Source organism: Nuphar pumila, chromosome 3 (genome assembly GCF_984573655.1).
Source record: "Nuphar pumila chromosome 3, dmNupPumi1.hap1.1, whole genome shotgun sequence".
NCBI classification, from domain to species: Eukaryota; Viridiplantae; Streptophyta; class Magnoliopsida; order Nymphaeales; family Nymphaeaceae; genus Nuphar; species Nuphar pumila.
In genome coordinates this window covers 12,814,669-12,827,138 of record NC_143251.1, presented here as the reverse complement: position 1 = coordinate 12,827,138, position 12,470 = coordinate 12,814,669, and the positions used below count along the sequence as shown (strand labels likewise).

Below are 12,470 nucleotides of genomic sequence, written 5' to 3'. Positions count from 1 at the left end.
ACAGCTTGCCTTACGGTCAATGTCCTGGAAGCGTAAAACAAGCGCGGATCATATCAAACAGTGGGTGACATTAGCAATGACAATCGCAGCTAGAATGCAACACGCGTTCTAGTTGACCCTACCAAAAACCCAGAGGTTAACCATGCCCTCCTCGTTTTCTCTTTTTTTTTTTTTCATTGCTAATGTCACCCACCATTTGATTTGATCCCCTCTCGCGTAAAACTCCACTTGCCCTTAGAAATACTTGACATAATATCTACTTGTATTGAAAAAGTTACAATTGTGTGTTGCCATAATCAACCTCAAAAGCTCCTCAGATTGCTCCGGCTACTTTGCCACTTAAACACCCTTGGGTCAACCGATTGGTGGCTGCGCGTGGGGAGAAAGTTGCTGCCTCTTTTGTCCCAAGTTCGACTCCCATTGGGTGTGTGTATGCCTTTCCTTGGTAGGCTCCTTGAGAGCTTGGTTATGGGTGACCTCACCCTTAAGGGTGAAGAATTTGGTCATCACACAAAAAGAAATGTGTGTTGCCACATCAATTTTGTTTTTGATAGTCAAGACAGATAAACTTTTTGGAATGTGAACCGTTTGTGGTGTGAGTATGACCCCGTCCAACTCACCAAAGTTTAACTATAGCCTCAAAAAGTTTTGTATTCACATGATTTAGATTGAAAGTTTAGTGGGTATTTGAAAATTTATCTTATTATAAGATAATATGTGAAATATGTTTAAAAAGGCAGCTAATTGCAATAACTGAAAACTTGAACGGTTTTTTGTAATTTAATCTTTAAAATAGATTTTCAATTGAAACTTTGTACTTAACAACATAAGTAAATCCCATTAGAAGTCTAACCCACAACAAAAACTAAAACGAAAAAAAAAAAGCCAGTCGAAACTCGAAAGAAGCAAAAAGCAGAGAACCGAACAAAAAGAAAAGAAGTTGCATCACAGTACAACTCTACCACATGGTGGGTGGGAGCTTCACGTAACGTACTTGTAATGTTATCAACTCCCGTCAACAAAGCAACAGATGTTGGCATTTTCTGTAAAACAAACACGAAAAGCGTACCTGTATTCGTCATAGAGCACGTGCAGGGAATTCGGTATTCTCCTCAGTCGATCGATGCCCACAATGAGCCCAGGCCTTAGGTCGACGGTGAGCAAGACCCTATACCACGTAAACTGGATGTGGATTTGGGTAGGATTACAGCTACGAATCTCTCATCATCTTCGTAGCATCCTACCCCCTTATATAATGGGAGAAATAGGCAGTTACATGAATGTGGACTCTGCACATTCACGTAACTTTCACCCACTAACCCCATTATGTGGCCACTAATGTGACCCACTAATGGCTGTCAAACCGGGTCACCCTGTGGGTTGAACCCAGACTCATTATGTCCAACATTCTCTCACTTGACCCATTGACACCAAAAGTGTACTAAATCGAGGTGTATACCGTTATCTCAATTTAATTCTTTATGTGAGTTCGCATGTCATTCTTTATCACAAGGATGAATCATATGAGTCATGGATATGGACACTCCTTTATGAAATGTCATATTCTTATGTACTACACTATAATTCACCTTCAGTGCTTAGGCATGTAGAAAATTACATTTATGAATAGGTTGGTCTCTCACCTATTCTATTGGTCTTTTAATATTGTTATTATGTTATTATCTCTAACCCATATGAGAGATCCTTTATATAAAATCAACAATATACAAAGCCATAGAGAATCAAATTCATATACACAAATGTGATCATTTAATGTATTGTCATATATCAGAAGGAATAAAAAAAAGACTCATCCCCTTTACATGTTGGGAATACAATCCCGGTGCTAACCCTTTAGTAAGGGGATCCGCAATCATTTCCTTTGTCCCAATTGTATCAATACATACCAGATGATTCTCAGTCCTTTCTTTAACAACAAAATATTTTAACTCTATGTGTTGATACGTTGTTGAGCTCTTGTTGTTATTTGAAAAGGACATAACTGCTTCATTATCACAAAGGATCTGTAGTGGTCTCTCAATAGAGTCCACAATACCAAGACCTATAATGAAGTTTCTTATCCAAGTGATCTGTGACAAAGTCTCGTATAGAGCAATAAATTCAGCCTCTATGGTATGAGCAGCAGTGGTAGACTGTTTTTCACTTCTCCATGAGACAACAACACCCGCTAGTAGGAAAATGTATCCAGTAGTTAATTTTCTACTGTCAATACACCCACCTAAGTCTGCATCAGAGTATCCAACGACCTCTAGGTGGTCAACTTTCTTGTAGGTCAACATAAAGTCTTTTGTTCATTGTAAATAGTGCATGACCTTCTTCGTTGCCTTCCAGTGCGCAATGCCTGGATTTGACTGATATCTACCAAGCATTCTCACAACAAATGCTATATCAGGTCGAGTGCAGGTCTGTGCGTACTGCAAACTTCCAACTGCTGAAGCATATAGAACAACATCCATCTGAGCCTTCGCTATATCATCTTGAGGACAGTTCTTTAAGCTCAATTTATCCCCTTTCACTATAGGTGCCGAACTAGGAGAACCATTCTCCATCACATATTTTTTAAGAACCTTAATGATATAGGATTTCTGAGAGAGACCAAGGACACCCTTAGTTTTGTTGCGACGGATATCGATTCCAAGGATATAAGTGGCCTCACCCATGTCCTTCATATCAAAATGAGAGAAAAGGAAATCTTTTGTTTCATGTAATAGACTCAAATCATTAGTTGCAAGAAGAATGTCGTCAACATATAAAACCAAAATTATGAACTTACTCCCACTAGTCTTAATGTAAATACATTGATCAACAATGTTTTCAGTGAATCCAAAGTTCATAATTACTTGATTGAACTTCTTACACCACTAACGGGAGACCTGTTTAAGTCCATAAATTGACTTATTAAATTTACAAACTAACTTATTCAAGTCATCTATACTGAAACTAGGAGGTTGTTGCATATATACCTCCTCATCCAGATCCCTATTCAGGAAGGCAGTTTTCGCATCCATCTGATGTAGCTCTAAATCAAAATAAGCTACGAGGACCATGATTATCCTCAATGATTCCTTAGTTGAGACAAGAGAAAAAGTCTCATTATAATCAATGCACTCTATCTGTGTGAAACCTTTTGGAACAAGCCTAGCCTTGTACCTCTCCACATGACCTTTAGAGTCAATTTTGGTCTTATAAGCTCATTTACAACTAACAGGTTTAACTCCATCAGGTCGAGGTACAAGATCTCACACTTAGTTCTTTGTCATAGAGTCAAGCTCTTCTTTCATGACATTGATCCAATGCGTTGATCTTTCACTTTTAATGGCTTCTACAAATGTGAAGGGATCTTCATCAATGTTTATGAAATCATTTGACTCTTATAAATACACCACATAGTCAGGATGAATAGCAGATTTCTAGATTCTGGTGGACCTCCATACAGGTGCTATAGGTGGTTCAAAATGAGCCTTTGTATCCTTTTGTTGTTGTTGTTGTTTCTTCATCAACAACCGGATCTAGTTGGGATTGATGTTCATTGATGGGACTTTCTCTTACATTACCCGAAGGGACAATGATAGAAAAAATCAGGTCTTTATCCTTAGCAGGTGTGAAACCTGAATCCTGCATTTTCTCAAAATCATTATTTTGAGACGCATTTATCCCAATAGAACCATTTTTAAGAAATCTTGCTTTAGTTGTTTCTACTATCTATGGTGTATGAGATGGACAATAAAACCTAAAGTCTTTTGACCTTTCTGGATAACCAATGAAGAAACCACTAGTTGTCCTAGGATAAAAAACTTTTATATGTGAGTTATACAATTTAGCTTCTGTTGGACATCCCCACATGCACATATATGACAAAGAAGGTTTTCTACATGTCCATAACTCATAAGGAGTCTTTTGAACAGCCTTCGTAAGAACCTTATTCAAAATATGCATTGTTGTCATAAGAGCTTCACCCCACAAGGTCAAAGGAAGATTTGAGTGATTCAACATCGCTCAAACCATTTCTTTAAGCATACGGTTTCTCCTTTCAGCTACACCATTCTAATAAGCACTATCAGGCATGGTATAGTGAGGTACAATGCCTTCATCTTTTAGAAACTGCGCTAATGGACCTTCATTTTGTCTCATCTCAGTGAAACGACCATAATATTCATCACCTTTATCAGACCTGACAACCTTAATAACTTCACCGGTTTGTTTTTATACTTCTTTCTTGAAGTCCTTAAAAACCTGAAAGACCTCTGATTTTTCAGATAATAAGTAGAGATACATATATCATGAGTAATCGTTTATAAAGGTGACAAAATACTTTTCACCCGTATAACACGGTGAAAAAGGGTCACACACATTCGTATGCACTATCTTCAACCTTTCATTATTGCATTTGGCATCTTTCTTATACGTGTTAGACTGCTTAGCCTTTATGCAGTCAACACATGACTCTATATTCGTAAAATCAAGGGATCCGATGATTCCCTCTTTCACGAGTCTTTGGACTCTCTCTTTTGAGATATGTCCTAACCTCTGATGCCAAAGGAGATAGGATTGATCATCCTTTAGGCCACGTTTATTGTCAATCATTGTGTTCTCAATGGAGTGAGATTCTTAAATTTGGAATTTGGTTTTTAATCGATACAAATCATCACACATATATGCATAACCTATATTCATTGAATTTTTCATAATAATAAGTTTGGAATTTTCAAATTTAAATACAAAGCCAAACTTATCAAGTTTTGAAATTGAAATCAAGTTTCGACTATAGGATGAAACATATAACCTATCGATCAAATCCAATATGAATCCTGACTCCAACATAATTTTGCAGGTCCCAACATTCTTGACATGCGAACACATCATATTTCTAAAAAAGATGCTTTTTTCATGCTCTATTGGTTTCCTCTTGTTCAGAAATGCCTACAAAGAGTTGGTAATGTGTATCGTGGCACCAGAATCAATCCACCAACTATGCAATGAAACATGAATTAAATTGCACTCATAAGAAACAAATGACTTATTACCTTTATTTTTGAGCCACTTCTTGTACTTCAAACAGTCCACCTTCTTATGCCTCTTCTTCTTGTAGAAGAAATACTTTATAGAAGATCCTCTTGAGTGGGATTTAGCTTTCGCAGGAGAGTTTAAACTCTCCCCAGTGGCTTTCTTGTGATTCATCTTTTTGAAGAAGCTTTTCTTTGGCCTCGACCTCTGTTTATTCTTATGAGAGACCATATGTGCACTTGTCACCCTTTCACCCTTCAATCTCTCATTTTCTTCAACACACTTGGCCAAGAGGTCAGTAAAAAACCACTCATCATTATGTGTGTTGTAGGAGATTTTGAAGGGTCCATACTTAATAGGTAATGAGATTAAGATCAGATGGACCAAGGAGTCAGATATGACGAACTTCATGTCATTCAATTGAGTCGCAATATTCCTCATTTTCAAAATGTGTTGTTGGATGTGACTGTCACCAGCATATTTCATAGACACCAATTTGGACATGAGTGTATTGGTCTTTACCTTATTAGAAGTGACAAATTGAGCCTCAATGGCTCCCAGAAATTCCTTCACTGTCCTGCAGTGAGAAATGGCACCTCGAATATTCTTAGCCACCCGAGATTGCAAAAGCAACAAGCTAAGTCTGTTCGAGCGCTCTCACTTCTCAGAGGCAGTCTTCTAATCAGTTGTACTCTGTTCTGTAAGAGTGGGAGGTTCGTCAATTCTAAGGGTCAGATGTAAATCCATATAACCCAAAGTGAATAACATGATTTTTTTCCAATTCGAAAAGTTAGATCTGTCTAAAAAGAGAATATTACTAGAACCATCGATAAGAAAAGAACCTGATAAAACAAGGAACAAAAATGGAAAGACATCACTATTATTGCTCAGACGAGACTCATGTTGAAAAGGTAAAAGTGAGACCCTTTATTTTCACCTTTTCTGAGACAAGCATAGTTGAGCCATTATCGTTCCACTTTGGTGAAAACGACAATACTCATAGTTGCTCCGTCTCTTCAATTCTCAAGGAATTGACTTCAGTTGGTGAAACTAGCAGATTATGTATCCAGAGACAATTCAGCATTGTACCTTTGGGTACGAACATACTTTATGGGCTGGAATACACATCTACTATCACATCCTGTGTAAATTTGGAATACAACGACCTACCTTTGAGTAGAATCGATGTTTTATAAATTCACACACAATCATAATAACAAATCTTAATACGATCCAAAGAATCTTTAATCAACACGACTCGGATCACTTTGGTAATTACATGAATTGGTCAATCAAGATCTTTTACCGAAAACCTATTCGTATTATGGAGCACACATTTTAATGCATATATATTCATGACATAATACAAGTTCATGCTTCAACTAATATACATAAACTAACTGTCATGAATTTAGTTATAATTCATACTCAAAATCATCATGCACAACTTAACCAATACAAAATACATGAATTAACATACATAAGTCATGCATTATTTAAAATAAATACTTTATAAAGCATGAAAAATAACAAAAGCATGCTCATATGGGTAAAACCCAGGGTTCTCAAGTAGGAACTGGTCTGAAAATACTCTGAACCGGTCTGAAACGGTCCTAAACCGGTCATCTAAGGGTCTGAACCTTAGGAATCGGTACCAAATATGAACAAAAGTTCATAAAACCCTATAATCGTATGCCAAAATTCTTGTACTTCCTTATATTCATGCAGGGTCTTAGCATCTCGAAACCAGTGAAAAATGGGAAGAAACTGATCAAAAATGGCTCTGAATCGGTCCCGAAAAGGGCCGAATCAGTACATGATCCCGTTCAGGCCAAATAGTTCCTAGATCCTGCAAAAGTATAGATCCAATCTTGTCCAAATAGGGTCCGGGTCTAACTCGGTCCGAACAAGGACCCAGGTTGGACCCAGTGGACCCGATCCAAAATAGACCCGGTCCAAAGTGAACCCGGGTTGGACCCGATTCAAAAATGGGCACGGGTCTGACCTGATCCGAAAAGGAACCCAGGTCAAACAGGGACCCAGGTCTGACCCGGTGGACCCGGGTCGAACAGGAACCTGGGTCTGCCCTGGTCCAAAGTGGACCCGGGTTGGACTCGGTCCGAACAAGGACCCAGGTCCGGCCTGGATCAGACCCAGACCCGACCCGACCCGACCCTAACATTATTAAAACGAAAATAGAAACCCTAGGTTTCTGTTTGCGTTTTACTGAGAAACCGAAGGGTTTCTCCTCTTCGTCGTCCCACAGCGACCCACGTTGTCGTACAACGACCGACGTCGGTGCCCAGCCGGCGATGGTCACCTCCCCCGGTGATGCATCTACGACGATGCAACCTCGGCGACACCCCGACGACAGGTAAGGGTTATAGTTTTGATCTATAGTCGGAACAGTCGATAAATCGGCGATGTCGTCGGGCTGCCAGCGACACCGACAAGGCCGCCACTGCCCCAGCACATCCCTGGCAAAAAAAAAACACCGACCGAAGTCCCCAACCTGACGGCTGAAGGGTTTGAGAAAGAGAGTTTTGGTGAAAAGGGGGTCCCTGCTTTTTTCTGACGAGCGACACAACAGGTAAGGAGTTTGCCGCACTCCATCGGCAATCCAGCGGTCCGGCAAAAACCCCCTCGCCTAGAGACATCCCTCGACGATCCCAACGCCGACAGACTACCCTGTTACCCAACGGTGCAGGGTAAGCCCTCGACCCTCTGCATTATATATATATATATATATATATATATATATATATATATATATATATATATATATATAGAGAGAGAGAGAGAGAGAGAGAGAGAGAGAGAGAGGGTCGCCTGGGCCAATAACTGTCGGGAATGGCTGTCGCCCCACGGCGACAGTTGTCGTCGTCTGGCAACCAATGTTGCCCCATGACGATGGGCGGTCACCTACTAGAATGACACTGTCGTCGGTGAAGGTTGTCGCCCCAAGAGGACAGTGGCAGCAAAACATTAGAAGGCCCTACAGGCACCCACGCGCAGGGGAAGCGTGGAATGCCCATAACCCAATGTTGGCATTTTTTGTAAAACAAACACAGAAAGTGTACCTGTATTCGTCATAGAGCGTGTGCAGAGAATTTGGAGTTTTTCTCAGCCGATCGACACCCGCAATGAGCCCAGGCCTTAGGTCGACGGTGAGCAAGACCCTATACCACCTAAACTGGATGTGGATTTGGGTAGGATTACAGCTACGAATCTTTCATCATCTCAGTAACATCCTATCCCCTTATATAATGAGAGAAATAAGCAGTTTAGTGAATGTGGTCTGTGGTCTTTGCACATTCACGTAACTTTCACCGCACTAACCCAACCGGGTTACCCCGTGGGACCTAGACTCATTACGTCCAACAGCAGAGGACAGAGGATTCTCCCTTCTTCTGCTGCACCAACTCTTCCACAGTGATCACCTGAACCACCCTCTTCCCACAATGGCCTGGCTTCTGAAATCCTAAGCCGACTCTGTCACACTCAATCTTCAGGAGGAAGAACAAGAAGAAAAGGAAGATGGGTATGAGAAAAATCTTTCATAGAGCAGTGATTGCGTGGCAAGGGTGTGAAAGAAGACCTCAGAGACTTCACTGGCAACAAACTATGGGGCGTCGCTCGCTTCTTAGAATCGGAGGAGGATGGAAATCAGATGGCGGGTGTTCGTGAAAATCTCTCGGAACTTGGGGAGAAGCTCTTCTCCGGCATCTCCTGGTTGGCGTCGAGCCTTTCGACGACGCCAGAAGCCCGCGAGGAAGAGGGAGAAGCAGAGAGGGAGGATTTAATCTCAGAGGAGGTTTTGGAGTTTACCCGCATTGTTTCTGTGCACCCCGAGGCATGGTTGGAGTCCCCATTGCTGCCCAAAGAAAGTGAATTCTGAAGGCAAGTTGGTTTCTTCACCGCCCTTTTGTCTGTCTTTTTAGTCATAGAGTGAATTGCAGATACACCAATTGTGAGGTGTTCTATTGTTGGTAAATTGTAGATGGGCATAATATTAATGTTCGAGCGCCCAACGTGGTAGAATATGGGACTCTTTGCACGTTTACCCTTCCGAAACTCTTGCTTGTTGTTAGTTACTTAAGATGTGAAGACTATTATAGCTTTTAGTAATTGTTTGATGGGACTCTGCAATTCCTTTGACATAAATTTTGTATGTGCAAATAGTTAACCATGATGATCAGATTCTCTTATTCATCCTATATATGGCATGTTGGTATGTTGGTATTAAGTGAACAGCTCGTTATGGGCACCTCTGTCTGTTTCTTTGTGAGTCAGGGACTGTCAGTAGAATGTTTAATTTATGAAATTGATCATGGGTCCATAATAGTAACTATATGATTTATGCATCTTCAGCTGTAACTGGATTGTTGGACTAGCACTATGCCTTGATCTAGGGGTCTCATGTTCGAATTCTATCAAGTAAAAGTTCACAGATCTTCCAAGAAGGCATATATATTACTGTTAAAAGGAAGAATTCATAAATCTCGGAAGTTTTAATTTCGTTCAGTCTCTGGACTTTTACAGAATCAACATATCATTGTGGGAATTAAATTAAACATCTAATTTTTAAGAAAACGACCTATATCATCATTATCTTTGACCTAAGAAGTCTTGATGTGTAGACAGGTTAAAGGAATCTAAAAAGCAACAGCCTACTATGCACCAAATTTTTACAACAGAAAAAAAAAACAAATTCTGCATAAAAAACCATTAATCGAAGGCATGCTTCTTACTAAACAAACCACGGTAAGCACATCTACATGGTCTGATTAGTAAATAATACCTGCAACCCTGACTTTCTACTTGCGAGTGCATTATCCTTAAGAAATATAAACTCCGAGGAGAATATTGAAACATCAACTTTGAATATATGTTTCTGCAGTGACTATTTACTGTTGGGTATTTGACATAATTTCTCGCCTAATGTTAATAAACTACCTTGGCAGAATTCATAATGACAGTTGCACATCAGAAGCATGTTGCCTCTATTGAACGGTTTGTTCCAAAGCTATTAGCTATGAGGCTGGAGTTATGTCCGCAGCATATGAATGAGGCATGCTTTTGGAAAATATATTTTGTCCTGCATTCTAGATTGGATAATCATGCAGCTGAAGTTCTATCAACATCACAGGTGAGCTTCTTCACATCTTTATAATTGGTTTGTTGTCTTGATTTACCACTTATATAGTCATCCTGTAAAGGATTGGTCTACTTGATGCACTACATTATCTACCTAGTTGCAAGTAATAGTTGCATGATATAAGATGTTACCTGTGTGTGTGTGTGTGTGTGTTCATACACTGTGCTGGATATTGCACCATGACCATATAGTCCTATATAATGTCAACTTGCCTGATTCAAAGGGTGAATTTTGGCACTGTTATTCTATGCCTGAAACACAATGCAGTGCCTTCATTAGTTCACTATTTAGAGTAAGGTTAAATTTTCCATTTGCAGATACTGGAAGTTAGAGGCCTGTTACAACAGTTGCAAAAGAACGAGACTGGCTCACAAGTTTCAGGCAGTCGGCTGTTAAATGTGGAAGGAATCAATAAATGCAGTAGCACCGATGAGCGGCCAACTGAAGTTCATGAAAAGGAGGTTTGGAACAGCACCGTTGTGGTTACCTCAAATTGGGAGAATGAAGATGAATCAAGCCAAAAGTCCGAGGAAGATGAACCAACTTCTCAGTGTGTTAGTTTGCAGAATGAAATGGGATCTGATGTTTCCTTCAGTGATCTTGAGGACTTTGATCATGATAGTTTAAAGGAGATTTTCCTTAACCTATTTAATTCATATGATCCACGGCGGGAACTAGTCCACCTTGCTGGATTCGCTGCTGTTGATGCTCAAAGAGGTACAAACCTGAGCTGGGAAGATATTTAGAGAAATTCAGTCATCGAAGGGTTAGATGACTGGGTTTGTATTGATGACTTTGATTGGCACACTATACACTCGTAGGCTACCACTTATTTCAGGATATGTAAATTCACTTGCCATCTTTTCTTTCTTGCCTTGTAAATTTTCTCTAGTCTAGTTAGTTTCTACTGCCACAAGCATGGTGAAGTAGACTGAATCTAATTTATATTGATCTTTCATATTATGGCATGTGATTCCCAAGCTTTTCTTCATGCTAGATTATTGGACACAACAACAATATTGAGATGCTAATTTTAACTTGAAGACTTGACAAAAAGCCTTTGCAAATGTTTTTGCCCATCTCCTTTTCCTTTTTGGATGTTGATAAGGCTGAAATGGGCATGGTTTCCACCCAAGATTCACATAAACTTCAACACAACGAGGAAAACACCACATTCATGCATTCTCAGAAGGATTGGACATGTAGATCCTTTTGGTATTATTCAATTTTCGCAAACTTGTTTCTGATTGGATGATTTTGATGTCAAAACAGCTTCCCATGGAATTTTTTGGTGTAAATTGCACGATGTAATGTCAAGAAATAGATTTTTAAGTGCTTGATCCAAAAGAATATGCAGGCTAATTGGCTCAACCCCTTACAATTTGTACATCTCACAGACAAATTATCTGGATCTTAATTGGACCTACTGGTTCATAAACGCCTAACAGGTAGGGGTGGCAATTTCTGACACGACCCGCCAACCCCCAACCCGCCTCTTAGGCGGGTTCGGGTTGGGCTTAATCCAACCCGTTTAATAAACGGGTCGACCCGCGTAACCCGTTTATTAAACAGGTCGGGTTCGGGTTGGGGGTATGCCAACCCGGCTGACCCGTTTAATAAACGGGTTAGGCGGGTGGGTCAACCCGCCAACCCGTCTGCCCGACCCGTCAACCCGCCAACCCGACCCGTCAACCCGACCCGCCAACCTGCCTACCTGCCAACCCGATCCGTCAACCAGCCAACCCGACCCGCCAACCTGAAAACCCGTTTACCCGACCCAACCCATTTATTAAATGGGTTGGCGGGTCGTGTCGGGTTACCCGTTTATTAAATGGGTCGGGTTCGTGTTTGCCACAGCCGACCCGTCGGGTTGAGGTATGCTGACACGCCAACCCGACCCGATTGCCACCCCTACTAACAGGTTGCACATGATCCGTTAGCTTCTTGGATCTACTTTACAGGTTCATGCCTGATTGTGTATTAAGATGATCACAGGATTTCCCAGAGCTATTATTGGATCTATATCCAACATCAGATGAGCCATGGCAAACACATCCACACATTCTGAGTGCTCAAGCAACCAAGGCTACACGTATAGTTGCCTACTATGGCCTGTCTTTAAAGGTTAGGTTCATATTTTTGGCTGCACAATCCCACGGTGAATGGCAGTTCATACAACTATTCTTCTTGCAGGCAATTGGTGCACGCTGCATGGCTTGGCAATGTTGCGGGGTCTGGATCTACCTTGGAGCAGCCCACTACCAAGATGACTTAAAGCGACCAACCA

General features: G+C 40.7%; 1 protein-coding gene across 1 annotated transcript; it reads left to right on the top strand.

Moving 5' to 3' along the window:
* The first annotated feature begins 8,695 nt into the window (after nt 1-8,695).
* LOC149842013 (uncharacterized) lies at nt 8,696-10,929 on the top strand. The gene is made up of 3 exons (XM_090000572.1): nt 8,696-8,912; nt 9,990-10,174; nt 10,501-10,929. The coding sequence occupies exons 1-3, from the start codon at nt 8,696-8,698 to the stop codon at nt 10,927-10,929; spliced, it is 831 nt and encodes a 276-aa protein (XP_089856698.1).
* Nucleotides 10,930-12,470: the final 1,541 nt, after the last annotated feature.

Coding starts and splice junctions, on each gene's coding strand:
- LOC149842013 (XM_090000572.1), top strand. CDS start 8,696: ATGGCGGGTGTTCGTGAAAATCTCTCGGAACTTGGGGAGAAGCTCTTC. Junction 8,913..9,989: donor CCCATTGCTGCCCAAAGAAA/GTGAATTCTGAA, acceptor CTACCTTGGCAG/AATTCATAATGACAGTTGCA. Junction 10,175..10,500: donor AAGTTCTATCAACATCACAG/GTGAGCTTCTTC, acceptor TTCCATTTGCAG/ATACTGGAAGTTAGAGGCCT.